The sequence below is a fragment of the Chiloscyllium punctatum genome, chromosome 49 (assembly GCF_047496795.1).
Source record: "Chiloscyllium punctatum isolate Juve2018m chromosome 49, sChiPun1.3, whole genome shotgun sequence".
In the NCBI taxonomy this organism is placed as follows: Eukaryota; Metazoa; Chordata; class Chondrichthyes; order Orectolobiformes; family Hemiscylliidae; genus Chiloscyllium; species Chiloscyllium punctatum.
Genome location: NC_092787.1, coordinates 27165459 through 27192730, shown reverse-complemented (window position 1 = coordinate 27192730; position 27272 = coordinate 27165459). Strand labels below are relative to the sequence as shown.

Sequence of the window (27272 nt, the reverse complement as noted above, 5' to 3'; positions counted from 1 at the left end):
CTACCGTGGAGAACCTTATCAAATGCCTTACTGAAACCCATATATAACACATCAATGGCTTTACCCTCGTCCACCTGTTTGGTCACCTTCTCAAATAAGTCAATAAGGTTTATGAGGCACGACCTATCCTTTGCAAATCGTGTTGACTATCCCTAATCAACTTCTTCCTTTCCAGATGATTATAAATGCCCTCTCTTATAACCTTTTCTAACACCTTAACTATAACTGAAGTAAGGATCACTGGTCTATAATTACCAGGGTTGTCTTTACTCCTCTTCTTGAACAAGGGAACAACATTTGATATCCTGCAGTCTTCTCGTTCTGTTCCTGTAGACAATGATGACATAAAGATCAAGGTCAAAGGCTAAGCAAAGATAACATAAGGGTGTGGATTCTATGGGCCGAATGCCTCCGATTTAAAACTGTACAGATTCTGTAATTTGTGGTTGAGTTGCCTGTTGGCATTTGCTCAACAGCCACAAGTGGTGAGTTGGGTATGGCATGAACGCAGGCAGCATTCTGTCTGGGTTTATATTTCAGAACAGATTAGCAACTTCAGTAACAGGAAGAAATTTGGAGTGTGGTTGGGGTAGCAATTTCAGTGGACCGTGGTTAAATGCAAATGGCAGAAAATTAAAGTTAGGGATTTAAAAAATTCTTACATGGTACTTGGGGGTCATTGATAAGGCCAATGTTTGTTGTCCATTCCAAATTGCCTTCTTGCTAAATAGCTTCTTGACCATAGTAGAGGGCATTTAAGAATCAACCCCATTACTGTATGTCTGGAATTATATGTATGGTCAGGTAGGGATGACAGATTTCCTTCCCTAAAAGACAATGGGTTGTTTAACGGCAATCTCTGATTTTATGTTCACCATTACTGAGACTGGCAATACATTTCAGATTTTATTCATTGAAGTTAAATTCCACCAACTGTAGTGGTAGGATTTGGACATTCATCCCATAAAAAATTAATCTGGGTCTCTGGCTTACTCGCACCACACTACTGTCTTCTCTGTACTTGATATTTAAAGAAGTAAAACTTCAAAATGTTAATTGTGTTGGAGATGTTTACTTATTCTCTTCATTGAGATCTGAAATTTAAATTCATCTGCACAAATTATTCTTTGCTCAAGTCTGAGTTTTATTGAGGGAGAGGTGAAGTGTGCATGTGTTTGCATTTGTGTGCGTTTCACAGTGGCTGGTTCAGCTTTTCTTCGGAGCCCTGTACAGTTCTTGGGCAGTGACAAGTTCTTGATTGCATTGATTTTAATTTTACTGCATTCCTCAATAACTGTTGCAGCCGATGCTGGAACATGTGCGAATCCACCCTGAACTAGTGACTGGAACCAAGGACCGTGAACTGGATCCCATTAAGTAAGTGATGGATGAACTAAATGTTGAGGACTCTTCTTTGCTTCATTTTCACTTGCTTTCTCATTTTTATATGTCGACTTGAATTTTCAAGGAGCATTTTAATCTGCAACATCCCCATTACTTTCAACTGTATTAAACTTCGTTTCCATCTGATCAGATTAACCTCATGGACTATCAACACACTTTCTCCCCCCCATCCACTATTGCATAAATGCTGCCCCCTCCACACTTCACCTCAGCTCTGATGAAGAGTCAACTATGTTTGTGTCTGTGTTGGAATCAATCCTAGCACCTCTCTCGAATGACATTTTTATTTCTCTGTTCCTCTAAATCTAAAACAGAAACTTGACATTTGTACAGCAGAATCTCAGGAATTTGTGTACTGCTTTACAGCTAACAAAGTACCTTGTGAAGTGTAGTCATTGTTACAAATGCTGGAAATGTACTGTACAGTAAGGTTCCACAAAAGCAGAGCAGGCAATCTGTTTTGTAATGTTGTTCATCGCATATACATTAGCCAGAACACTAGAAAATAAGACTCCTGTCTTTTTTTAGAAAAGTGCCATGGTGTCTTCTATCTCCCAGAGATAGCAAACAAAGAGTCCCTGATGAGTGTCTCATCTTAAAGCCAGCATCTTTGACAGTGTAGTACACCCTTAAGGACTGTTAGCTCGGATTACGGGCTTAATTCCCCGGAGTAGTGTGATTTGAATAAGATCTCAGTGCAAAAATGGTTAATTATCTTGTACTAGATACATACAATTGGGCATAATGGAAAGTTACTAACAATCAAATGTTTACAGGACTGGAAGAGGCTGCTGGTCTCTTGAACCTGATCTGGCACATGCAAGAACAATTTCACCAGTTCTACTTCTCCATCCTTTCATTGATGCCCTGTAGATCTTTTCATTTGAAATGCCAGTCCAACTCCTTAATAAAAACCATTATTGAAACTTTCTCAGATCCTAACCATTTTTGAAAGCAAAATCCTCACTTCACCTTTTAGTTCTTTAGCTGGTCCCTTTACATCTATTTCTTCTGATTTTTGACCTTCCAGCCATTGCAAGCAGTTTTTTTCTCTGGACCACTTATGATTTTGAACAGCTATCTAAGTTTCATCTAAGTCTTCAAAATTGGGGGAATTTTTTTTTAACGGAAATTGTTTAGGATGTAGAACTTGCTGATGACATGGCTGAGCTCAAGTGACAGTTTGATGCCTACATTCACAAGAAAGGAATTAAGAGTTAATTCAAGTGGCAGGCAGCTCGGCTGGACTATAAATGCTGTAATCAAAGTGACATTGAGTGGAAAAAACTGAAAGAACTGCAGATGCTGGAAATCTGAAACAAAAACAGAAATTGCTGGAAAAGTGCAGCAGGTCTGGCAGCATCTGTGGAGAGAAATCAGAGTTAATGTGACCCTTCTTCAGAACCTTCCTCACTGGACCTGAAATGTTAACTCTGATTTCTCTCCAAAGATGCTGCCAGACCTGCTGCGCTTTTTATCTGTTTCTGATTGAGTGAGCGGTGTCTGCTGGTATCAAGGACAAATGCCCGTACTCTGCCATTATTTTATGAAAATGGATACTAACATATTGGTGACCAGATAGGTAGATATTGGCCAGGACATGCAGGGGATCTCTCCTGTTGCTTTGAAATAGTACCACAGGATCGTTTACGTCCACCCAAGCAGGCTTGGTTTAAAATCTTTTGTTTGAAGAATTCCCTCAGTACTGCACTGGAGTTGCAGCTTTGGATTTTTTTCTTGGTGATCAAGCTCTAGAGTGGGATTTGAACCTGAAATTGAGAGATTTAGGGGCATGTGTGCTACCAATTGATCCACAGCTGAAGCAGAGCCATGCAGTAGTGGAATGTAACACGAGTACCTGCCTGCACCTTGTGAAATAGATGTGAAATTGGGGAAATACCATAACTATTTCGATTCTGAAGAGTTGCAGCAGCGCACATGCACGTGTTATCCTAAGCACTGGAGGTAGAAGCTTGAAACTCGATCTTTACAACAGCTGACTTGGTTAGACGAACCCTGAAGCAACAAGTTCTTAATCCCTTTGTTACTGAAATGTGATCATTGGCAACAACTAATTGTTCGTTTTCCGGTTCTGTTGCGCAGGTGGAAGCGATTTGAAACACATGACATTGTCATAGAATGTGCCAAAGTTTCTCTGGATCCAAAGGAGGCTTCATGTGAGGAAGGTTACACGGTTATGCCGAAACATTTCTCTACCCATACTCAGCATAAGCCCGCTGACCACAGCTCTAGCCCGTTTTCAGATTCTCAGAGCAGCTTTGGTAAGAGACTATTTTAAATTAATACAAAGTTGTACAGAAATTACAAAACAAACAGGCCATTCAGCCCATCTATTCTGTATTGGTAGTTGCCTTTCTCAACAGTATTCTAGCCTTATATGCCCTGGGGGCAGGTGCTCAGGCCCCAGAATTATTAAACTCTGTTGCATCTGGAAGGCTGCAGGGTCCTCAAGCTGAAAGTGAGATACGGTTCTCCCACTTGTGCTGAGCTTCGCTGGAGCATTGCAGCAAGCCTGAGACACACATGTTGGCCAGGGTACATGGTAGTGTGTTGAAGTGGCAGGCAACAAGACCATCGGTCATTTTTATGGACTGATATTGATGAAGGCTGAGAAAGGAAGAAAGGAGCACCTCCGTCCTATCTTCACTGAACTTCCACACTCACCAGACTCCTCACTTTACACACTCTGCTCCAAAGCAACTCTCACTACAGACCAATGCAGGTCTTTTTATGCTCCCTGAAGAAAAAAAACTGAATTCAAGCTTCTGCAAATCATCTTTAACCTGTCATCTTGTTAACCAGTGCAATTGCTACAAGTGCTTGTTTCAAAGCTAAAATAACATCCTTTCATAATTTCGTTACAATTACTAAGTTAAATTAAAGAAAAACTAAACTTTAGATAGAAATTAACACATTAACCTCTCATCAGCTCTCCATGCAAATGTTGGTGCTAAGAAATAAGGTTCCAGTATATGTTTTACATTGACTTCAAAAGTTTGTGACCAGGGCGGGGAAAAATAAAAAGGGCAAATGTTGCTTGTGGGGGATATTTTATTGCAGTTTTTGACTGGTTTAATTTATTTGTGAAGAGGTTTTATTGAGCTAATTATTTCCCTTTTGCTGAATTTTATTGCAGGTAGTGCATCATCATCAACCTACACGCCCCGGGTTCCCTTCTCCAATCTCCCAGGGTCCCAGGCTCATTACAAGACACCACCAACCTTACAACGCCTCCCTGCAGATGGGATCCAGGTAAGCCAAGTTCTTGCGAAGCAAGAAAGATCCAGCTCAAATTTTGAATGTCCTGTATTTTAAATTTCTGTCTTCATTGTAGGACACACTCTGGAGTCCATCTTCAGCGTGTGGGCTGTCGACACCTCCATCCTCCAGAGGACTTTCTCCCAGCCCATTTGAAAGTGCCTCCTGCTTACACAGAGTTCACAGTACACCAGGTGTGTATACCCCAGCCCACTGCATGCTACACCTGAGCTGTGATTGTGTAACCTACACTAGGAAAACCCTTAGGTGCACTGTTCCATTTGACTTTGCACAGTTGGTGTCATCACAAGCTTTGCAGTGAAATGCAGTTGTGCATCCTTTCAAATGTCCCTGCTTTGGAAATAACATCTGACATAAATAACAAATTATTCCTCTCCTCTGGGTCATGTTGAACTCTGATATATTGCGATTAGAGAGTATCACAGGTGTTGTGAAAAGAGCAATTGGGGATAGTCATATCGTACGGAAACAGACATTTTGGTCCAACTCATCCATGCCGACCAGACAACCCAATCTGCCCTAATCCCAGTTATCAGCATTTGGCTGATATCCCTATAAACCCTTCCTGTTCATGTACCCATCCGCTTGCCTTTGAAATGTTGTAATTGTACCAGCCTCTACCACTTCCTCTAGCAGCTCGTTCCATACAAGCATCACCCTCTGCATGGAAACAGTTGCTCCCTTAGATCCCTTTTAAATCTTTCCCCTCTCATCTTAAACCTATGCCCTCTAGTTCTGGACTCCCCCCACCCTAGGGAAAAGACCTTGGTTATTCACCCTATCCATGCCCCTCATGATTTCGTAAACCTCATAAGGTCACTCCTCAGCCTCTGACGCTCCAGGGAAAACAGGCCTAGCCTATTCAACCTCTCCCTATAGCTCAACTCCTCCAACTCTGGCAACATCCTTGGAAATCTTGTCTGCACCCTCTCGAGTTTAACAGCAATCTTCCTATGGAAGGGTGACCAGAATTGTAAGCAGTATTCCAAAAGTGGCCTCACCAATGTCCTGTACAGATGCAACATGACATCCCAATTCCTATACTCAAAACTCCTATCCTGATCAATGAAAGCACCTTCACCACTCTGTCTACCTGACACTCCACTTTCAAGGAATTATGCACCTGCACCATTAGGTCTCTTTGTAAATACTGCCCTGGTTTGCCTTACCAAAATGCAACATTTATACATTTATCTAAATTAAACATCGTCTGCCTCTCCTCAGCCCATTGGGTCATCTGATCAAGGTCCCGTGTACTCCAAGCTGATAATTTTCACTGTGCACTAAACTACCTATCTTCATGTTATCTGCAAACTTACTAACCATGCTTCCTATGTTCACATCTAAATCATTTATTTAAATAATGAAAAGTATTGGGCACAGCAGATATCCCTGTGGCATATCACTGGTCTCCGACCAAAGAAAGTTAAGAAGAATTCAAAGAGATTCTATGTGCATTAAGGGCAAAAGAGTAACTAGGGGGAGAATAGGGCCCATTAAAGATCAACTTGGTGGTGTATGTGTGGAATCACAGTAGATGCGTGAGATGCTAAACTATTATTTTTCATCAGTATTTACTGTGGAGAAGAGCAGGGAACTTGGGGAAATAAGTAGTGATGTCCTGACAACAGTTCATTTTTCAGAAAAGGAGGTGTTAAAACGCGTGTATCACTCCCCAGGACCTGATCAAATGTTTCACAGAGCTTTATGAGAAGCTAGGGAACAGATTGTTGGGCCCCTTGCTGAGAAATTTGTATCATCGACAGCCACAGGTAAGGTGCTGGAAGACTTGGAGATTTGGCTCGTGTGGTGCCATTATTTAAGAAAGGCTGTAAGGAAAAGCCAGGGAGCCTAGGACTGATGAGCCTTATGTCAATGGTGGGCAGGTTATTGGAGGGAATTCAGAGGGACAGGATTTACATGCATTTGGAAAGGCAAGGATTGATTAGGATAGTCAACATGGATTTATGCATGGGAAATGGCGTCTCACTAACTTGATTGAGTTTTTTTTTGAAGAGGTGACAAAATTGATGAAGGCAGAGCAGTGGACATTGTCTGTATGGACTTCAGCAAAGTGTTCGATAAGGTTCCACATGGTAGACTGGTTAGCAAGCAAGGTTAGATCACATGGGATCCAGGGAGAGCTTGCCAAATGGATCCAAAATTGGCTTGAAGGTAGGAGATGGAAGAAGGTGGTGGAGGGTGAAGAGAACCTCACATTCAAATGCATTAACTTAGGGTAACCATTACACTAAGACTGGAGACAACACAGTGCAGTGATGTAAATTGAAGTGTAAGTTATCTAGATGGATGTTGAATCCTCTTTGTAGTGCCTCAATGTTTTAACATCATGTTGTATGCTTTACACATCCCTGTGTCAGAAGCAACCTTTGGTTTTGGTCACTGGGAGGTTACTCGCTCTGACCAAATTTCTTGGCGCAACATTCTTGTTTCACATATTGGGAAGACAGATGAAGAAATTGGGAAGACAGATGAAGAAATTGCAAATACAAAAAATGAGATATAAACTCACTAGTATTTGGAAGAATGAGGGGATCTTATAGTAACATGTAAAATTATAAAAGGGTTAGAAAAGGTAGAGGCAGGCAAGTTGTTTTTGCTGATGGGTGAGACTATGACTCTGGGACATGGCCTCAAGATTAGGGAGAGTAAATTTAAGACAGAGATAAGAAGGAACTGCTTTTCCCAGTGAGTAGTTAATCTATGGAATTCTCTGCCCGAGGAAGCGGTGAAGGCAGCTTTCATTAAATATATTCAAGATACAGTTGAATGGGCTTTTGCATGGTAGGGGAATTAAGGGTTATGGGGATAATGCAGGTGGGAGGAGCTGAGACGATGGATAGATCAGCCATGATCTTACTCAGCCTGGATGGGCCAAATGGCCCACTCCTGCCTTTATTACTATGGAACTGAAACATGTACAATACTTTGCATACACAAGAGATCAATCAGCAAAAGGAAAAGAGAAGTGATGATGTTTCGTTGTGAGAAGGTTATTCACGTTGAACCTCTGATCTGCAGCAACTAACTTCTACAAGTTTGATCACAGATCATTAGTTGGTGGGGAGATTAAGGGTGTAAATGTGTAATTTGTTAATTTTGGTTCCCTTTTTGCAGTAGGTGGAAAAGGATCATCTACTGAAGCACCTACTCTCTCCCCTCCCCCTCCATGTCCTGCAGATGAGCTCATGCACAGTTCATTACCAACAGCAGCATCACTGCCAAGAAAGGTAAAATTCATTGGGTGGGTGGTGTTTACTGATCCAAATTTACGGTTGAGTAATAGCAATCATCATTGTTAGATACTGTTCTCAAAACAAGCCGATGGAATATTTTGAAGGTGTTTTAATTGCAGGTTCTGTGTGCCTTCCTGCCTTTTTCTTTTTCATCTTTATCTGGGCTATCTTAACTATTCTCTCTTTTCCATCTCTCTCCACCACCACCCCACACACACACACGTCACTATCATTTCTCCCGTTTCCAAGCTTTATTTACGAGCAAGGGCTGCTGTGAGAATCAGCGTGGATATGAGTGAAGCCCTTCTCAACATGCTCAGTCATCCTTATAGCTGGTTTTATTGATCTGGGTGCAGTGGGTGCTGTCCAGTTCAATGTTAAGGGGCTTTGCTCAGAATCCAGAGATTCCCAAATGTTTTACTTGGAACAAGTCATCCTACCAGTGCCTCCATGTATGCTACCCTTTTAAAGTGAGAATGTCCACTGTGAATTTGGAATGGTGATTGCGTTCTGCCTCCAGCTCTCTGCAGACTGTCGGTAGTTGCTGCTCTCGGGCACTGCTAGACTATTTTGCAGACTCTTTTCCCTACCTCACCCATTCTACCCCATCCCCTTCTGTGCCCTAGGGAACTTTTTGTGGCTGCCAGTCTAAGCAATATTCCACTGGCCTATCGGTCAGCTTCTGGACTAGTATTTGAAAAATTGCAAATTCAAATCCTGACAGTCATGAAACTCAATTTAGTGTACATGATGTGTAAAAAAGATAACAAAAATTTAAATGTCCAACTGGGTCACTATTCCTTTTATTGTGGAATAGAGTGCTAGCTTTCCTACCTGGTCTAGTTTACATGCAACTCTAATCCCAATGATGTAGTTCACTCTTTATTGGGGCAATTTTTGGAGGGTAATGAAATACTGCCTTTATTATTGTTGTTCATTTCCCAATAAAGACGAAGTCCGGAGTTGTTTCTTTCCAGTGTGTCTTTGATATTCTGTCCTGTTTTCCTTCCTCTGTAATATGATTCTTTAACTTGACCTGTTCAGGGTTCCTTTGGTTTGAAGGTTTCAGCTCCTGTTGCAATTATTAATTACAGCAAAAATGCCTGCCATTGCAGCCTCCTCTGGTGTTCTTAATTGAACCCTTGCATTCCTGTTATCTATTTGTATACAGTTGCTTTTTTAATGCCTCAGTGGTGTACCACTATAGTGTCTTATTTTTACTGCTGTTACAGGATGGTAAACTGGAGAGTGGAAAGCCATTAATTAAACAGCGGCATGTGACTAGTGATAAAGGAGCCGCTGACAGCCCAGGTGGTGAGTGGAATGCCTGCTTTGTCCATATTCTGAGTCGATTGAGGTGCTCTGCCTCTCCTCAAAGTACGTTCCAGCATGAAGAAAAATGGATTAACCAGCTAGATTGGGAGGGGTTGATAAAAGTTTGTTTCTAGAAATTAATTTTGTGCATACACACCTCAGAAATAGGCCATTTGGCCCAACTAGTCTCTGCTGGTGTTTATGCTCCACCTTAGTTTCCTTCATTTTACTCTATCACCATATACATATCTACAGTTTTCACCTTAAAATCCATTCATGTCATTTGTCTCAACCATTCAATATTGTAGGAGGTATCACTGTCTTAAGTAAAGTTTCTGCTGAATTCTGTATTGGATTTATTATTGACTGTCTTATAGTTTCTAGTCTTGTCATAGCATCTTATCTAGGTTTACCTTATCAAACCCTTTAATTTCAGGGTATTTATCAGGTTACCAGTCTGTGCAATATTGTCTTGTAGTTACTTTACTATGAGACCTTTGTAGACCAGAATTATTAGCTTTCTTGTTGCACAAGCAACTTTGTGTATCGGAAGCATATTGTTTCAATGTTATCTCCAGCAAATTTCTTCTCTTTTTATTTGGTCTCTGTATTCAGGCTTCGAGAATGAGAGCATCAAAACTGTCTCCTTGAAAGAGCTGCCGGAGGTTATAAAGGGGTTGAATCTACAGCCAGATGGAACGGAGAAGGAGAATGAAGAAGGTACATTCCTTGCAGCAAATGCTGAAAATGACAAGCCAAGGGTATTGAATGCAGAGGTTGTGAAGGACTTCCCATCCCTATTTTCCCACCCTGCCCCCCTCATTATTTCCAAACTGTTTCTCTGCCCTCGCCTGAAGGTACAGATACCGAGCATCTCTGTAAAGAATCCTGCCTTGTTCTCCTAAAGTTAACCATGTCGATTTTATAATCTGTGATGACAAACCAATTTCCAAGACCCTAGATAGTTAATGCTGATAAATTCTTCACCAGGAGTGCATTAATTCTCTAACTGTTCTCTTCATAGACTTCAGAGTTCCACTCAGTTTTGAATTTTTTTTAACTTTGAGATCTAGATAGCAATATCCTTTACGCAGAACGCTTACACAATTGGAAAAGGTACAAACTCTTAATAGGAGATGCAGTGACAAGCTGGTATTTTGACAGCTTGTGGAGTTTGAATTAGGGAAGTTAGTAACTATCACTTAAGATCTTGGGAAAGCAACAATGATCTTGGTTTGAACATGGGGAGGGTACTGGAAGGAAGAAAAAGGGTGTTGTGTTCTAAAACCAGAAACAATAGTCTTTTTAAAAGAAAGGGAGGCCTTATATAAGTTTGATGTTTTAGTTACACTAATTGCGGTCCACCTCCTGTCCCTCCGACCTGGGTGTTCAGGTCTCCCTCCACTAATCAAGCACCTAATACAATACAGGCTGCCTGGTCGGAAACATAATCTTTTGTGTGACTTAAATAAAGTTAAAATTCCGCAGCTGCTGAAAACCTGAAATAAAAATTCCAGCTGGAGAAACTCAGCAGACCTGGTAAATCTGTGGAGAGCAAAACAGAGTTAACATTTTGAGTCCAATGTGACAACTTCAAAATCTGGCAAAGAACTGTTGGACTCAGTGTTAGCTTTATTTCTTATATATAATTGTTATTGTTAGGCAAGTGTGTTAAAGGTTATCAAGGATGGATGGGAATGCGAATTTGAAGTTTTAATGAGATCAGTCATGATCATATTGAATGGTGGAGCAGATTCAGAGTCTGAATTTGCAGCTTAATTCGTCTGTTTGTATATGGACTGGCTGAGTTTCTTTTGGGTGAGAATTACTTACTCAATTAGATACAAAGATCCTGTCCTAATTGCTGGAAAACAGCTACTAGGTTTTGCCAAGAGCTTTGGCCAGTTAACAAAAGCAGATTTGTCATTATTTTATTGCTTTGAGCAATCTTGTATTTCACTGTCAGCAACATGTAACCACAGTTGATTGGTAAACTAATGACTGAAAGTGTTTGGGGATGTCCCAAGGCCAAGAAAGGTGTGAGTGGGAGGTGGTGCTCCTGTAGTAATATCACTTGCTGAGTAATCCAGAACTCCGGTCTGATACCCAGAGACATCGTTCAAATCCCACCATGGCAGATACTGAAATTTTAATTTAATATAAATGTGAAAAAAGAAATGCTGGCCCATTGGTAACCATGTTAACATTGGATTTTCATAAAAACCCACCTGGCTCCCTAATATCATTCAGGGAAAGAAATCTGCTGTTCTGACCTGGTCTGGCCGACGTGAGTGGGCCACACACTCTCAAGAAAGACTCTGAACTGCCCTCTGGGCAATTCTGGAAAGGGCAATAAACGCTGGCCTACCCAGTGACTTCCACACACTATGAACAATTACTTAAAAAAAAAAGCAAGTTTGTTATTTTTGCTGTTGCTTTTGATGGGTCTAATGTTTGAGCACACTGAGAATTTAGACGCACATTCCTTACACAGGCAGTTTAGAATCTAGAATTCTCTTCCACAAGTGTGGAGGGTGAAGAGAATTTGTTTTGTTTTTGAGCAAAAGGAAGGGCAGGAGAGTCTGAGTACTGCTGATGACTCATAGGAAAAAAAATCTCCAGCTCAAATCGGCCAAATAACTTGTTCAAATCTGTTTCTCGTTCCAGCTAATGGGTAACAGGAGTTAACTTTTAACACACATTAGCAAAATAACTGAATTTGTGATTTATTTGATGTAAAGAAAAATAACCTGGCATCTGAACAAATAAGGGATAATGCACCAACTTCACAAAAAAAACTTAATAACTAGCATTTCAGAGGTGTTGCATTTCATCTGGGCTTTTTGTGATGTGCAGTAAGATAAAATTGTTTTCTCTCAATTGATGTCTTGTCCTTCACAGGGCGTCTGAGCAGGGTTAGTGACATTGCAGTTGATACTCAGCCACTGTTCGATTTCCAGCATTTCCCTTCAGCCCACCAATAAAATAGCAGGCACACCTTCAGTTACTTTTCTTCTCTCTCTAAAACCTTTCCAACTCTATCTTCAACATGCTCTTGAAAATGCCCACCTCCTGAACTTTTGTTTACTTTTCCTAATTTCACCTTTATGTGGCACTGTGTCAACTTTTGTCTAATACTCATGTGAACTGTTAAGAGTCATCGTACTGTGTTAAAGATGATTTTTGATGCAATTTGTTTTGTTTTACTTGACTAACAATGGAAGGTGAACCTAAAGCAGAGCTGATCAATTCTCTATACAGATAAATGAGAGGTGATACAGTTAGGCCTGTACTAGGAGTTTTACTGATAATGAGATCTGCATTTTTATTTTGGCAGCTGCTATTGCTGATGAACTTTCTGAAATTACGCCCATGGATCTTCAGTCCCTGGTTACTCGAGGAGGATTCGACTCGCCATTTCAACACAGGACTGAGACACTCACTGGTCCTCAGATGAAACGTGAGCAGGAATTTTACTCTTCAGCCAGTGAGCAGGGGCTGTGTCCCGAGCCCCAGCAAGCCCCGCCTTCAACTTGCAAAGCGTCAGACCATCACAGACGAGAACAATGTCCTATCAAACAAGGGTTCATGCCCATTGAGAAGCCAAGTGAGAATTGCTCTGGAAGCCCAGTCAAACAGGAGATGCTCAAAGCAGGTTCAACATCATTGGATGTTTTTACCCCCAGCCCTTTGTTAAAGGTCCAGGCACTGAGGCATCCTTCACTTGGTAGTGGTCATCCCCTCCCATATGAACACCTCTTCGATTTGGCTTTGCCCAAGACTGCGAGTCTCTTCATCAAACAGAAGACCTCTGAGCTGCAAAAGGTAGCTGCCGAGCACTCTGAGGACCCAGTGTTGCAGTCACCTGTGCCAATCTCACCCCTCGATGTGCTGGACAAGCTTATTCAGCATGGAGGAGATGCACATGTGAAGGAGCTTAGCAGGTAAGATGGGAGGGAACGGGGGAATACCATTGTAGTATTGACTGAGTGCCATACTGTCACGTGCCATCTTTTCAAAGGAATCATTAAACCCAGACCCTGTCAGCTTCCTTGGATGGACATGAAAGATCTCACAGTACTCTTTCAATGAAGAGCTGTGTAGTTCTCTCTAGTGCTCCCCGGCCTTCAATTATTCCTCAACCAACTGCTTTATATTGTTCCAAGGAAATGAGAATTTAACACTTTAAAAATGCAGGTTTTTATGAAGTTTCAAAACATTTTTATTTTAAATGCAGCAGTGTACAAATTCTACATTTCAAATGAAGGCAATTGTCCTCAAGAGACTTTTCTTTCTTTCCTGATTAAATTCCAATTGACATTGTTCAAGATTATTAAGCACGATTTTTAGGGGGAATATTGTAAAGCAGAAGACTTATTTTTAACAAAATGTAAAGAACACTGTCATTCATTCCAGTCTACACCTGATCTCCTTGCCAACTGCTGTTGATAAGTTAGTCTTGGACTGGCTGCACCTCTGACCACCAGTTTAGGTGTCAGGCCTGGTGGTTTTTTTTTGCTGTTGGGTGGCTGGTACAACTTGCCACCTAAAGATATTTTCTGTTGCTGAACAATTTGGATAGGAAAGCTAACTGATGGAAGTGCGTCCCCCATGTTTGTTTTAGAGTTTGTCCTGTGCAGCATGAGCCCCAAAGTCAAAGAAAAATGGTCAGGTAAGTGTGGAATTTGCTGTCATGATAAATAATAACCAATAATTAATTGAATCCACTAATTGTTTCTAACTCTGTGATTGCTGTGGATAATTTATTTGATCAATGGGAAGTCACAATGTCCTGGGTGAATCTTGAGTTTCCCTGTGGTTGTGTAGACTCCTGCAGCATGGTGGGAGACATTATTAACTATTATCTTCATACTTTTGTTCCTTGGTTGTACAAGCATGGAGATGGGCAGGATGAATAGAATCTGTTCGCTGGGTGAAATGGTTGCAGATTATGTAACAAAACTTTAATGACTACACTGTGAGGAATCTACATAAGGTGTGTTTGACTGACTGGGGATATATCACCTCCAACTGTTAAGTTACTGGAGGGTGTTTAGTCACGGAAGCAGGCAGCTGATTTTCTTTTTCTTCCTTCCAAGCGCTGCCAAAGTGCTTCTACCACACTCCACTCCCTCTCTCATCGCAATGACCTTTCTGTTTTACTATTGGGACAGCAGTAGTTTTCAAACTTGGCGTTTCAAGGTCAATGTTCAAATAATGGGACTCCCTTTTACCACCCCAGATCCTCCAAACCAGGTTTTTTTACTAAAGGTTGGTGTTATATTAACTCAGATGATGTTTCCTAATTTAGTAATATTTTATGTATACTAACATTGAAACAAAAATTGCACATCTCTCAACCTTACTATTAAACTCTTGCCCAATCTTGCAATCAGTGTTTGCAATATTACTTTTACATGATTGAATCTGAATAGCATGTGGACTTCTGGTCAATGAGCATCTACTGTGTTGTACCAAATGTTTTACTCTGCCTCTTGGCTTTCTCTATCTGATCTCAGGAAATACCTGCCACTTTGGGCATGTAATTCTATTGCCGAGCACTGGCATCTGTTAGGGACAGCACAGAATCTAACCAAAATTGGAAACCTCACTCACCCTGAGGATCTGAAGATAACGTTGATGAAATGTATCTTTGTCATTGTTTCTCTTTAATCCCTGTGAAAGGCAAAACCAATATAAATCTATATTATGCACTTAAATGTGCTGTGTCAATTAAAGAAATTGTTGTTTTGTTGTGGTGGTGGCTGAGAATCTTGGTGAACTTTTTTTTATCCTCACTTTTTTATTATCATCAGAATTCCATTTGTACTGTAGCCCAGTGTGTGCCCAGGCCATGTGTCCCAGCACCAGAGATGAGTTTTACCGACAGCCACCTGAAGTTCAAAATGAGACTAAGTGTAGTTGGCACATCCACTTCCATCAGTGGTAGTGATTCAGCATATTTTTCACAGCCTTTCTCCTCTGTGGTACTAATTCCCCACCCACTGATCCCCAGCAGGATATACTCCCTCTTACTTACTGTTTCTCTCAGCTGACCATTCTTTATGTGTGAGTCTACATGTAGAGTGTCAAGAGGTTTACCCGATCTTATCTAGGCATTCCATGTCAAACCGAATACTATTTTCACACTGATATCCATCTACTCATTTGCTAGCGTCAGCTGCAGGAAAGAAACCAGTGAGTGGTGGAAGGAAGGGGAATGGAGGCTGGTAAGATTCCCCAAACTGTCATTAACAAAGCTATAACTTTGTATTGTTGATTTGTAACCTAATCTCACATCTCAGGTTGACTTTTTTCCCTTTTTGGTCCTTGACCAATTGAATTTTGCTAACTATTATGTGACTAGCAAGTTTGCACAAGTGCCCCTTGACCTGAGTCATCTTTCTCACTGTTTGTTTTTGTGCACTAATTTTAGATTGCCTTTGCCCAGCAAATCTGCAGATTGGACTCACTTTGGAGGTATGTTGCATATATTATCGTGACTGCTGTCTGGGTTGCAATGCTTAACTGGTGAGTGAAGCTGACACATCAATCACAAATGATGCAGCCAGTACTATGAACAAAGGTTTAAACAAAACAGTTCTAAAAAGCAGACTGATTGCAATGTGACGTAAATGCAATGTTTTAAGTGCTAGATTATCCCCTCTCATTGCCTATGCTTCTAAATCCTTTAAAACAATACTGAGGCAGTGTGGGCTCATGTTTTGAGAAGGTTCCCTGAACCTCTGTATTGTGAGTTTCTCATAAATCACTAAAGCGATGCAGTGGGCACTGAGCAGCAGCTTCCAGGGTTGTGTTACTGTGATGGAAGTTTGGAGAATTGCTGGGCACTCATTGGGAGAGTCTAAAATATCAGAGAAGAATGGGGCAGCATGGGAGCTCAGTGGTTAGCACTGCTGTCTCAGAGCACCAGGGACCCGGGTTCAATTCAAGCCTCAGGCGACTGTGTGAAGCTTGCACATTCGTCCTGTGTCTGTTTGGGTAATCTCTTTGTGCTCCAGTTTCCTCCCATAATCCACTTTAGGTGGACTGACTGTGGGAAGTGCTGGCTAGGTGGGTTAGCCATGATAAATGTAGGATTAAGGGATAAGGTAGGGAATCAGTGGGGGTGGGGTGATGGGTATGTGTGGACTTGACGACCAATTGTCTTGCTTCTACACTAAAGGGATTCTATGATTCTAAATGAAGCGTTGCTACGTGAGTAGGTATCTTTGTTCACAGTACTTAGAATACTGAACTAATACTTATTTAAAATTGTCAATTTTTCATTAAAATTACAAACTATCAGTAGCTTCTGCACAAAACTGAAATGGTAACATTTGTTTTTATTAAGTCACTTGAGTGCCCAGGTTTTTGTGTGTGTGTGTCTCATATATGTGTTTGATGGAGTTTTGGTGCCAAGTATAAATCCTCTTCCCTCTTCATGTGCAGATCTCTCATTCCTGATTTCAAACACATCTCACTGCTTTGGTTTAGAATGGGACAGCAGTGTTGTGAACAATTCTTTTCAAACCCACAGGCCACAATATTCAAATAAGCAAATAAATAATTTAGACATGAAAAAGATTGAGTTGCCTCAGTTTCAAAGGAGCAGGGAGTTACAGATAAGAGACTGCAAATGTCTTTTCACTGTTTGCTTCTGAGGCGGTCTCCCTCACGAGTGGAAACATAAATAATTAAAGCGCGGTTGTTCTTATTATGTGCTATTTATATAAAAATATGTTAATATGATTTTAAGAGTGCAACTTTGAAAGTAATGCCATTTGGCTGGGTTACTTTTTATTAAAAGATTTAAAACCTATAACTGGATCAGACAATCCTTCTGGAACAGTGATGTAATGCATTCAGTATGTGTCAGAGAGCAGAAACCCTTAGAGTGTTCATGGAAGATTTTGTACTGCACTGGTTTATGATAGGGAATTGTTTTTTGCTTGTTTCTGGTTCATTGTAATCAAGGGTTGACTTTTTAGCTTTGGAAATCCAGAGATTAAAGGTTTTTGAACAGTTCAGAGGAGACCTGACTGGGGTCAGAAGCGACGAAGTTTTCTCTCCTCAAAGGAAGCAGTGTAAAAACTTCCATATAAAAGCTTTGTTTTTGTAATTTCCAGACAAGGAATATTTGATTGTAAATCTACATAAAGTCAGTTTGCAAATTCAGTTCTTGGATTGAGTATGTGTATATTTTGGTTAAGAATATGTATAACTATTTAATTTTTGTAAACCTAATTTAGCTTATAGTTGGCACTAAAATCAAACTTGGAATTTAGACACTCTGGTTGTGGGATTTAAGCAGTTCCATTGATGGAGTAGCCTACTTGAGAACCAGCATAAACTGGATCCTTATTAACTCAGTGAGCTAGACCCTTTGTGTTGAATGCATATATAGGTAACCGACTTAGTATGACTTAGCACATGAGTGTTGGAGTTGAGCATGTCAGAGTTCAGTAAGGGCAGGAGAGAGATGTTTGGTTGCTTTTACCCAAGCAAAGAAGCTGATAGGGGTGTAGAATTGGTGAGTATTTATAGTCTTTTGAGTAAAAAATAAGGTGTTTGTTTTGTGTTGAGGTTTTTTTTCCCTTTCTTATAAATCACTTGTTAGGCATAAGATTGGTAATTGTGCACTAAAAATAATTACAAATGTACCAGAGTGGTTAATAACTTAGAGTATGATACAGATGGCAGGTTGAGTGATGTGTTGCAGCTGTAGCATGTGGGAGCTGCTAGACACAAAGGTGATCCACAGTGAGCTCCATGGAGTCAGGATGTGGTCACACCCTTCATAAATCAAGAGCTTTAGCACAACGCGTGTTTCCAAATTTTGGTCTCTTATGCTGATTTGCATTGCCTCAACATTTGTGAATGTGCCTGTGGTGAAATTCTCTTTTGCCCTCCCAACCACCCCTCTCCACTCCCACTCACATCTCTCCAACTCCTGTCAAAACACTCTATATCAGATTGTGTCAGTTGTGAAGTGCTATTTAAATGCAGGTTTTTTGTAGCTGATGCACAGGTCTTTGGATTTGGTAATTTTTTGAAGTCCGGTCAAATTGTTATTAACATAATCCAGCAAAACAGGAAGTTTATCTAAAATCAAAAGAGAAAATGCTGGAAAATCTCAGCAGGTCTGGCAGCATCTGTAAGAAGAGAAAAGAGCTGACCTTTCGAGTCTAAATGACCCTTTGTCAAAGCTGTCGAAAGTTTATCTAAAAGCTGTTTCTAACACTGTTCAATTGATCTCAGGTTCTGTCCCCATGGATGAGCTACAAAGGCTTAGGAATCAACTAATCTTATTGCACAACCAGCTACTGTATGAACGCTACAAGCGAGAGCAGCATGCTGTTCGGAATAGGCGTCTGCTGCGCAAAATTCTCAAAGCAACTGCACTGGAGGAACAAAACTTGGCTATGGTGAGGCTTTAAAAAGAGAATTATAATGCATTATCTTGTTAGGTATCCATGGACAGGCTCACTGTCCAGCAGTTGCACTTGTGACAATGTTCATAAGATATCTGTAAGAAAACCCCTCATGACTCTCTTCTGCTTTTTCTTTGCCCCCTTTGTTCATCTTTCTCTGGGATTCAATAAACGTACATTGTTTTATGAGGAAAGGCTGGACACCTAGACTTATATCCCACAAGTTTCGAAGGAAAGAGGAAACTTGATTTGAAACATGCCAATCACAAGGGGTGTTGACAGAATATGTGTGGAAATGGATGCTTCCTGTTGTGGGAGAATCTCAAACTCTGGGACATTTGAGACAGAGATGCAGAGGATTATGAGTACTTGGAACACTTTTCCTGATATGTGGTAGAAGCAGAGTCCTTGAGTTTTGTTTTTAGCAGAACTGGGTACAGTGAGAGAATGTAGAGTAATGAGATCAGCCGCGATCTTATTGGATGGTGCGACAGGCACCAGGTCTATTCCTGCTCCCAGTTAATATGTATGATTAGGAGAGTTTCCTCTCCATCTGTAAATGTTAATCCAATAGGTGAAATGGGTATAAAAATCCCTTGGGATTATTGGAAGAAGGTGCCTTCCTGATGACATGATCAATGTGACCAAGATCGCTCATCTAGTCATTTCTATGTCTTGTTTGTGGGATCTTGCTGTGTGCACATTGGCTACATTGAGTCCCCCCGTCCCCCCCCTTTGTCCTGGAACCCTGATGTAGTCAGGCTGTTAATTCTCAGTGGTTAGCACTGCTGTCTCACAGCGTCAGAGACCTGGGTTCGATTCCACCCTTGGATGTCTGTCTGCACGGAATTTGCACGTCTTTGTGTGCATTTCCTCCAGCTGCTGTGGTTTCCACCCATTGTCCAAAGATGTGCAGGATTGGCCATGGGAATTTGCCTATCATGTCAAGGGAATTTCAGGCTAGGTAGGTTAGCCATGCAAAATGCAGGGTTGCAGGGATAGGACTGGGAACAGTGAGTCTGGGTGAGATGCTCTTTGGACAGTCAATATGGACTTGATGGGTCGAATGGCCTGCTTCCACACTGTAGGGATTCTATGATCTATGAAATATGGGCCTTTGGCACCTCATTATGGTAGGAATCAACAGCAGCAAGTTCAGAAGCTTGTCAAAGCTTTAATATCGGCTGGATGAACAGGAGACTTGAGGTGATGATTATAGCTTTCCTCGTTGATTGAGGACAAAATGAAGTTTACGTTTCACTGCTGTGAGCAACCTAAGCCTCTATCCCTCTTGTGACCAATTCTGTGTGCAGAAGGACCAGCTGAAACTCCAGGAATTAGACATTGGATCCCTCAAGCACAGTTTGTTCATTGAGCAGAACCAGTCTCGGCTGCTGCGAGAAGAGAAGGAATCTATTGTCAAGCATCTCAACAGCCAGATCGCAGACTTACAGAAGGAGCGAGGTGACTATCGAGCCAGCTGCCAGGAGTTACAGGTACAGCACAGCTCATGGACAGAAGCTATTTTCCTATTGGGAAAGGAATAGGGTGAGGTTAAACTAGATAGTAGAGACTCCTTTATCTTCTGTTAACACCTGTAGAGAACTCAGGCTGAAGCTCTGACCTGTGGTTAATTGCCGAGTGCAGGAAAATGGGATTAGAACACATGGATGTTTGACCAGCACAAACAAGAAGGGCCAAAGGCCTCATTCCATGCTGTAAAATACTCTGACATTTTACATACCATCCGCTTAATCAGTCTGAAAGTTTACTAACCAATGAAATTCAAGTGAGTCTGTATTTACAGAGTTCATGCACACTCATGAGATTTTACTTCACAGTTTTATATTACAAATGCATTTGTATAATGGGTATGGCTGGCGTTTATCACTCATTCCTAATTGGCTTTGACAGTGGTGATGAGTTACTGCAATAGAGAGAGAGAGTCTTTGTCCAGATGCCTGTGGAGGGCATCCGAATCATAAGGATGTAACTTCTGATAATGTTTATACATTCGAGGGAATAATAGAGTTCATGGCTGGGTGCAATGTACATCAAATTCCACAGCGTTACAATGTGGAAGGACCTCATTCAGCTGATCATATCTGCACCAGCTCTCTCAACCTTACTCAGCTCCTTGTCTTTTGACCACAACCCTGCAAATTTTATCTGTTGAGATAATTATCTGGTTTTCTCTTGCAATCTTTTGTAATAGATTCTGCCCCCACTTCTGTTGCTTAATTCACAGATTAGTCTGATATTCCTAAATTAAATAGATCATTGACCAGGATCTCCTGTTTCCTGAGTGCGTGCTTTAACCAAGTTTGTGCCGGGAACAAGGATGAAGGACTTAATGGCCTTTGTGGGTTCGTTCTTTGTTTGTTTAATTTCCACCAAATTCGAGTGTGTATTGTACCTTTTTCCTTTTAGAATAAACTACAGGATTGTCAGAAGATGATTGGGGAGTTGAAGCTGGAACTACAGAAGGCCAATAACAAAGCCTGTAACACTGCATATCTGCTGAACCAAATGACTGAGAAGGTGAGGGGTGTGACCATCTGCTTAAAGCCTGAACTGGCCTATATCCAACCGCAGTTGGCGCTGACTCCTTCAGTGTATGGTTTATAGTTGAAGATCCCTCTGCCTGTGAAACCTCTGTGAATTGTTCCATACCCAGCCCTTTCTGCCATTCTGTGCAGGTAGCCCACGCTAATAACCATCGAAATGTCTGCTAGGTTTGTCAATGGCCACATGGGGTTAGATACAGAGTAGAGCTCTCTCAAACTGAAGTTAAAGCTGTCTTTACTATTGTAAAACTGTAGATAAAGTTTCCTTCATACTGTCCCCATCAAACATTCCTAAGAGAGGTACAGCATGGGGCTAGATACAGAGTAAAGCTTCCTCTATATTGTTGGTTAAGTGGTGCATGTTGCCTAGTTCTTTGCCTCACAGGGATCCCAGAGGAGATTTTAAAAGATTACTCTCCAGTTTCTGTTGTCAATCTTCGGGCCTAAGTGCGCCAGTAAAAGGCTGATCATTTCACTGAATTATTCCTAGTTTACCAGCACTCAGTCTGTACAGCAGCAAATGGAATGGTTGAACAAGCAGCTGCTACTCCTGAGTGAAGTGAATGAGCTACATATGGAGAAGTTGCTGCATTCTCAGATGGGATCTGCTAAGGTAAGGATAATCGCAAAGCATTGAAAGTTTGTGTGTTTAAGGCAATGATCATTCATGTTCAGGAATACTGTATGAAACTCATAATCACTGGTGATACAAGTCAAATCTGTAAGAATAGTATTTAGGGTTAAGAAAACTATAACTTTTAAGATTTTACAATTCAATCCCTTGTAGAGTTGAACATGGGTATTTGGGCTAAGTAAAGCATATTAAACTGTGACAATCCTTACTTGATTTTTAAAATTTTCATCTTGGTGTTCAAATCCTTCCACATGTTATTCCTTGCTATCTTTTTCACCATTCCCAGCCTATCAACTCAAATCTCTGCGCTACTCTTGAGTTTGGTCACTTGTATATGCCTAATTTTCCTCCCCACTCATTGATGGAAATCGCTTTGGTTGTCGGGGTCATGTGCTCTACAATTCTCTCCCTAAATTTCCTTCCACTCTGTGTGCTCCTCACAGTCACTCCATAAACCATACCTCTTTGACCAGCCTGAGCAAACAGCTTGGTGTTGAATTTTGTCTTGTATGCCTGTGAAGTGCCTTGGGACTACTTTTATCATGTTTAAAAAACTGTATAAATGCACATTATCGATTGGGCAAAGGCAGTAGATTTAATTAAGTTTCTATTTTAGAAGCATTATTTTGTATTAAGTTAAAAATCACACAACACCAGGTTATTTATAGTCCAACAGGTTTAATTGGAAGCACCAGCTTTCGGAGCACTGCTCCTTCATCAGGTGAACCATCTGATGAAGGAGCAGCGCTCTGAAAGCTCGTGCTTCCAATTAAGCCTGTTGGACTCCAGCCTGGTGTTGAGAGTTTTAACTTTGTCCACCCCAGTCCACCACCAGCACCACCTCACCATTATTTTGTATTATCCACATAGATATGCTACTTAATTGGACACATTACCAGTGCACTTGAGCCCTCGTCCCTTTGTCTAACTCCATCAACATCCTTTTCTGTGTTCCTAATCACATTTAGTGGAACAAGCCTTTATCATATAGCCATTCCATGACTACACGTTCTCAACAGCGCTGTACTGCTTCCACTGGTAGGAGGGTGTAAGTTTACCTAGGCTAATTCCGTTATAAATATGGACAAATGTTTTCTGTTGCAAGGGGCAGCCCCACAACTGAGATGTTGAGCCGTCTGTTCAGGTGGGCACATGAGAAAAAGGTAATGTGCCAACTTGTATCTTGCTCTGACTCAGTTGTCAATAAGCACAAAACATGGGGAAGTTCTGCCAATCAGTATAAAAGCTCCCTGTATTTAAGTGCATCTTCTGCTCTCATCGATTTGTTCAGGCAGCAGAGGCAGAGATGCTGCAGATTTCTTTAGTCCGAGAGAGGGAGAAGATGAAGCACCGCATTCAGCAGCAGAACCAAAGGTTAGAGGCATCGCAACGCCGTATAACGGAGCTGGAAAACCATCTGACAAAGAAAGAGCACCTTTTCCTGGAGCAAAAGAAATACCTGGAGAATGTCAAAAACATGGCCAGGTATGGTGGGCGAGTGTTTGGCACGGGGTGGGTAAGGGGTTAGTGCATTTAATCTTTTGACCATCCTTTTGGGTGGCACAGTGGCTGTAGCATTGCTGCCTCACAGCATCAGGGACCCAGGTTTGATTCCAGCCTCTGGCGACTGTCTGGGTGGAGTTTGCACATTCTCCGCGTGTCTGTGTGGGTTTCCTCCAGGTGCTCCAGTTTCCTTCTGCAGTCCAAAGCTGTACAGGATAGGGTGGATTGCTCATGTTAAATTGCCCATAGTGTCCTGGGATGTGCTAGGTGGATTAGCTTTGGGAAGTTACAGGGATAGGGTGGGCAGGTGGGTCTGGATGGGACGCTCCACGGAGGGTCGGTATGGAACTACGGGCTGAATGGCCTGCTTCCACAATGTAGGGATTGTATGGTGTCTGTTGTTTAAAGAATGGATTGACTGTTTCCTCAATATGACCATTGTGAAAGAACTGAAATAACCATGCAGTTCGGCTGCAGTGTTTGGGTACTGGGTGGCATTCAGCTGAAACTGAATGTTCCGGGGTCGGTTTGTTTCCAGTGGAGAGCTGCAGGCAGCAGAAAGCCGCTATGAAGCCCAGAAACGGATAACGCAGACTCTACAATGCGAAATCCTGGAACTCTACAGCAAGTTGGAACGGGCCGGACCTCCAGAGAAACCAGTGACAGCAGAAAGAACACCTCGGCCTGTAGAGGACATGTGAGATATTTCTACCTTTTAAATTAAATTGGGGTGACCTTTAGGTGGTACATTGAGTTGACACGCTGCTCTTTTACACCACATCCTGGAGTCCTGATATGTTTCAGACTGACTGCTGTAAGGATTCTACATGAAATACCCTTGATGGATGAATAGTGGCAAGACATTATGGCAGGGATTGTAACAAACTAAAATTTACAGCACGATCCCCAAATGGAAAAAAATTACTAATAGGATTCCAATTTGTACCTTGTATTTTACGTGGATTTACATGTTTCCTTTAAAACACGTGTTTTTTAAAGGAAACATGTATTTGATGAGCAAATTACAATCAGTGCAAACTCTAAATTATAAATGGAACAGTCAAAACTATTTTATGGGATGACCAGCATTCCTATACAAATATGGCCCCGCAAGCAATCTCAGTCTTAATCTCCTTATTAAATAAGAAACACAAACTGCTGGAAAAACACAGCTGGACTGACACCATCTGTGCAGAGAGAAACACAGTAAACATTTTGAGTCCAATATGAATTGAGTTGAGAAGATGGTCTTACAAATCACAAACCCAGGTTTGGACCAGAAGTGTGCCCCTGTAAAATTTATGATGTGAAGGTGCATCTGTTGGGGTGGACAAAGCCAGAAGTCAGACGACACCAGGTTATAGTCCAACGGGTTTATTTAAAATCTCAAACATTTGGAGTGCTGCTCTGAAAACTTGTGATTTCAAATGAATCTGTTGGACTATATCCTGGTGCGTCTTGACTTCTGACTTTGCAAAATTTACACAACAAAATCTGAGCTCTAATAATATCCATATCAAGTTTGCAGAGCATTAACTAAAAGACTTTTGCTGTCCTTTATCCTTTTTTTTAACAAAATAGGTCTGAAAACACCAGTGCCATTTCTGACTCATTTGATAAGAGCCCAGCTACGGAGAGCGCAAACCATCAAGTGCAGCCTGCTGTGGGCCCCAGCACCTCGACTGACCGGTCTCCCGAAAGAAAGCTACAGCCTTCCTTGATGGTGGCGGAGCAAGAGGGGGTCAGTCAAGGAACCCTGAGCCCAAACCTCCTGGAGCAGCCCACCGCCCCAGTCACAGTCGGTTCCTACCCCAGCTCAAAGAGTCTCCTCGGGATGCGTGCCCGTGAGTTGTTCAGGAACAAGAGCGAGAGCCAGTGTGACAACGAGCGGCCCAAGATGGACAGCCTCTTTGACTCCCTCAAAACAGAGTACAGCGTGGAGCTGGGAGACTCGCTTGGGCCCATGAAATTGCAGGTGTCCAGTCCAGAAAGCGTCAGGCAGCTCAGCATAATGGACTATGATGGAACACATCATGACCAGAATTAATGGGGGTGCGGGGGGAGGGGAGTGGGTCGGGAAGCAAAGAAACGTAGTCAGTATTATTCTGAGCAGTTAATGCCTGCTTTGCTTTGTAAGCATGTCGTAAGTTTATAACAAGGTACAATCCAGTTAAGGGTCACGTGCTCCCTTCAGTGGAATGTTTATATATCCCAAGAGGAAAAAAAAATGCAAAAAAAAACTTGACATCAAATCCCTGTGTAACTGTGAACAAATAAGTTGTCTTTCATGTTTTGCACTACATTATGTTGTACGTATGGTATGTCTGTAGATGATGGCCACCCAGGTATGATGGAACATCTGATTGGAACCTTTTCTACTCCCTCCCCTTCAAATGCTTGCTGCTGACCCAATCGGACTGCTCCTCTTCAGTTGGACTGGAGGTGTGACTTTAAAGACGTTCATCGTACAAGCGGATGAATTCTCTTGCGGTGTTCAAAAGAAAATATAGGCTGGACCAACTTCCCCGCAGGATCTTTGTATCAAGACTTTAAATAATGAAACAGTGCTGTGATTTCAAACCTCCTTACTTTTATCCTGACATTTCCAGTCATTGCTTCCCAAGCTGTGATGATTTAGACTGTTGAAGTTACTTGCCAATTGAAATCAAGCCAGAGACCGGGGGCAGAACTACTCGTGGATTTGAACGAGAGACCCTGATTCGCCATTTGAAGTGAGGAGTGGTGTTCAGTGTTCTCTGCCAAATATGTCTGTCTTTCGGAGGGTGGGGTGGCCACTGGAAGGGGGAGGGTTTGTCGTCCTACTCAGACTCAGTATTTTTTTTGGGAGGGCTGGGGGTTTGAAGTTAAGTTGATGATGAATATTGCGCAGTGATTTAATAAAGGGCTACCCTCCACACTTGCATCTCTCTCTTGGTTTTGATTTATTTACCTCTCCTGTTCATTGTCATCTGAGCTGACTTCTCATACACTGTAAAGGTCTGTCTAAGGTTGAGCCTACACTCCTGTGATCTGGAATATGAGCACAGTGATCCAAAATCTTAGGTAGCTTGGTGAGGTCTTATATCAAGTGAGGTGTGCTTCAAAATTGAATAGTTGTCATATTCCATCCTTGGAGGTCTTGTATGAGCTGATCTGTGTACATTTGACTATAACTGTGCATAGTTTGTTATGAAAATAAACAAGTTAGAGCAAACTACAGGTTTCACTAGAACATAGTTTAATCCCCGTTTCAAAAATTTTAATAAAACATTAAAGCGTGTATTATTCTTGACTAAGTGGGATCTAAATGATCTAACCTAAGTGGGATTCCAGGAATGGATTATTAAACAAAGATTACCAACATAATTTAAATGCATCTCCTCAAACATTGAAGTAGTCCATATCCAAGCACAGCAAGTCTAGGATAATATGGAGATTTGGTCTGATAAGTGGCAAGTAATATTTGTGCAATACAGCTGCCAGACAATGATCATCTCTGCTGAGAGAATCTAAGCATCGCCTTTTGATGTTCACTGAGTCTACACAATCAACATCCTGGGGATTACCATTAACCAGAAACACTGGACTAGTCATATAAATACTGTGGTTACAAAAGGTATGTCAGAGGATAGGAATCCTGAGAAACCAGTCTTTTCCCAAAGCCTGTCAACTACAGACACAAGTTAGGTGTGAGATGGAAAGTCCCCCATTTGCCTGGATGAGCAGCTCCAACAACACTTGAGAAATGTGACACCATCCAGAACAAAGCAACCTGCTTGACTGGGCACTACACTTCACTCACTCCACAGTAACAGCAGTGTGTAACATCTACAAGTTTATTTACCAAGGCTCCTTAGAC

General features: G+C 41.6%; 1 protein-coding gene across 5 annotated transcripts in view; it reads left to right on the top strand.

Moving 5' to 3' along the window:
• The window catches only part of tsc1b (TSC complex subunit 1b), a 45306-nt gene extending 19010 nt beyond the window's left edge, over positions 1-26296 (top strand). For 4 of the 5 annotated variants that reach the window (XM_072566010.1, XM_072566008.1, XM_072566009.1 and 1 more), the window contains 17 exons: positions 1304-1377; positions 3508-3686; positions 4562-4677; positions 4760-4877; positions 7843-7955; positions 9194-9275; positions 9891-9995; positions 12613-13219; positions 13900-13947; positions 15712-15755; positions 18537-18703; positions 20023-20205; positions 21140-21250; positions 21767-21889; positions 23202-23395; positions 23952-24110; positions 24995-26296. In XM_072566010.1, the coding sequence (XP_072422111.1) occupies positions 1304-1377; positions 3508-3686; positions 4562-4677; positions 4760-4877; positions 7843-7955; positions 9194-9275; positions 9891-9995; positions 12613-13219; positions 13900-13947; positions 15712-15755; positions 18537-18703; positions 20023-20205; positions 21140-21250; positions 21767-21889; positions 23202-23395; positions 23952-24110; positions 24995-25460 (2889 nt within the window). In that variant the 3' untranslated portion in view covers positions 25461-26296. The remainder of the gene's footprint in view (positions 1-1303; positions 1378-3507; positions 3687-4561; positions 4678-4759; positions 4878-7842; positions 7956-9193; positions 9276-9890; positions 9996-12612; positions 13220-13899; positions 13948-15711; positions 15756-18536; positions 18704-20022; positions 20206-21139; positions 21251-21766; positions 21890-23201; positions 23396-23951; positions 24111-24994) is intronic. The other variant, XM_072566011.1, reaches the window with a different exon arrangement.
• The last annotated feature ends 976 nt before the right edge of the window (positions 26297-27272 follow it).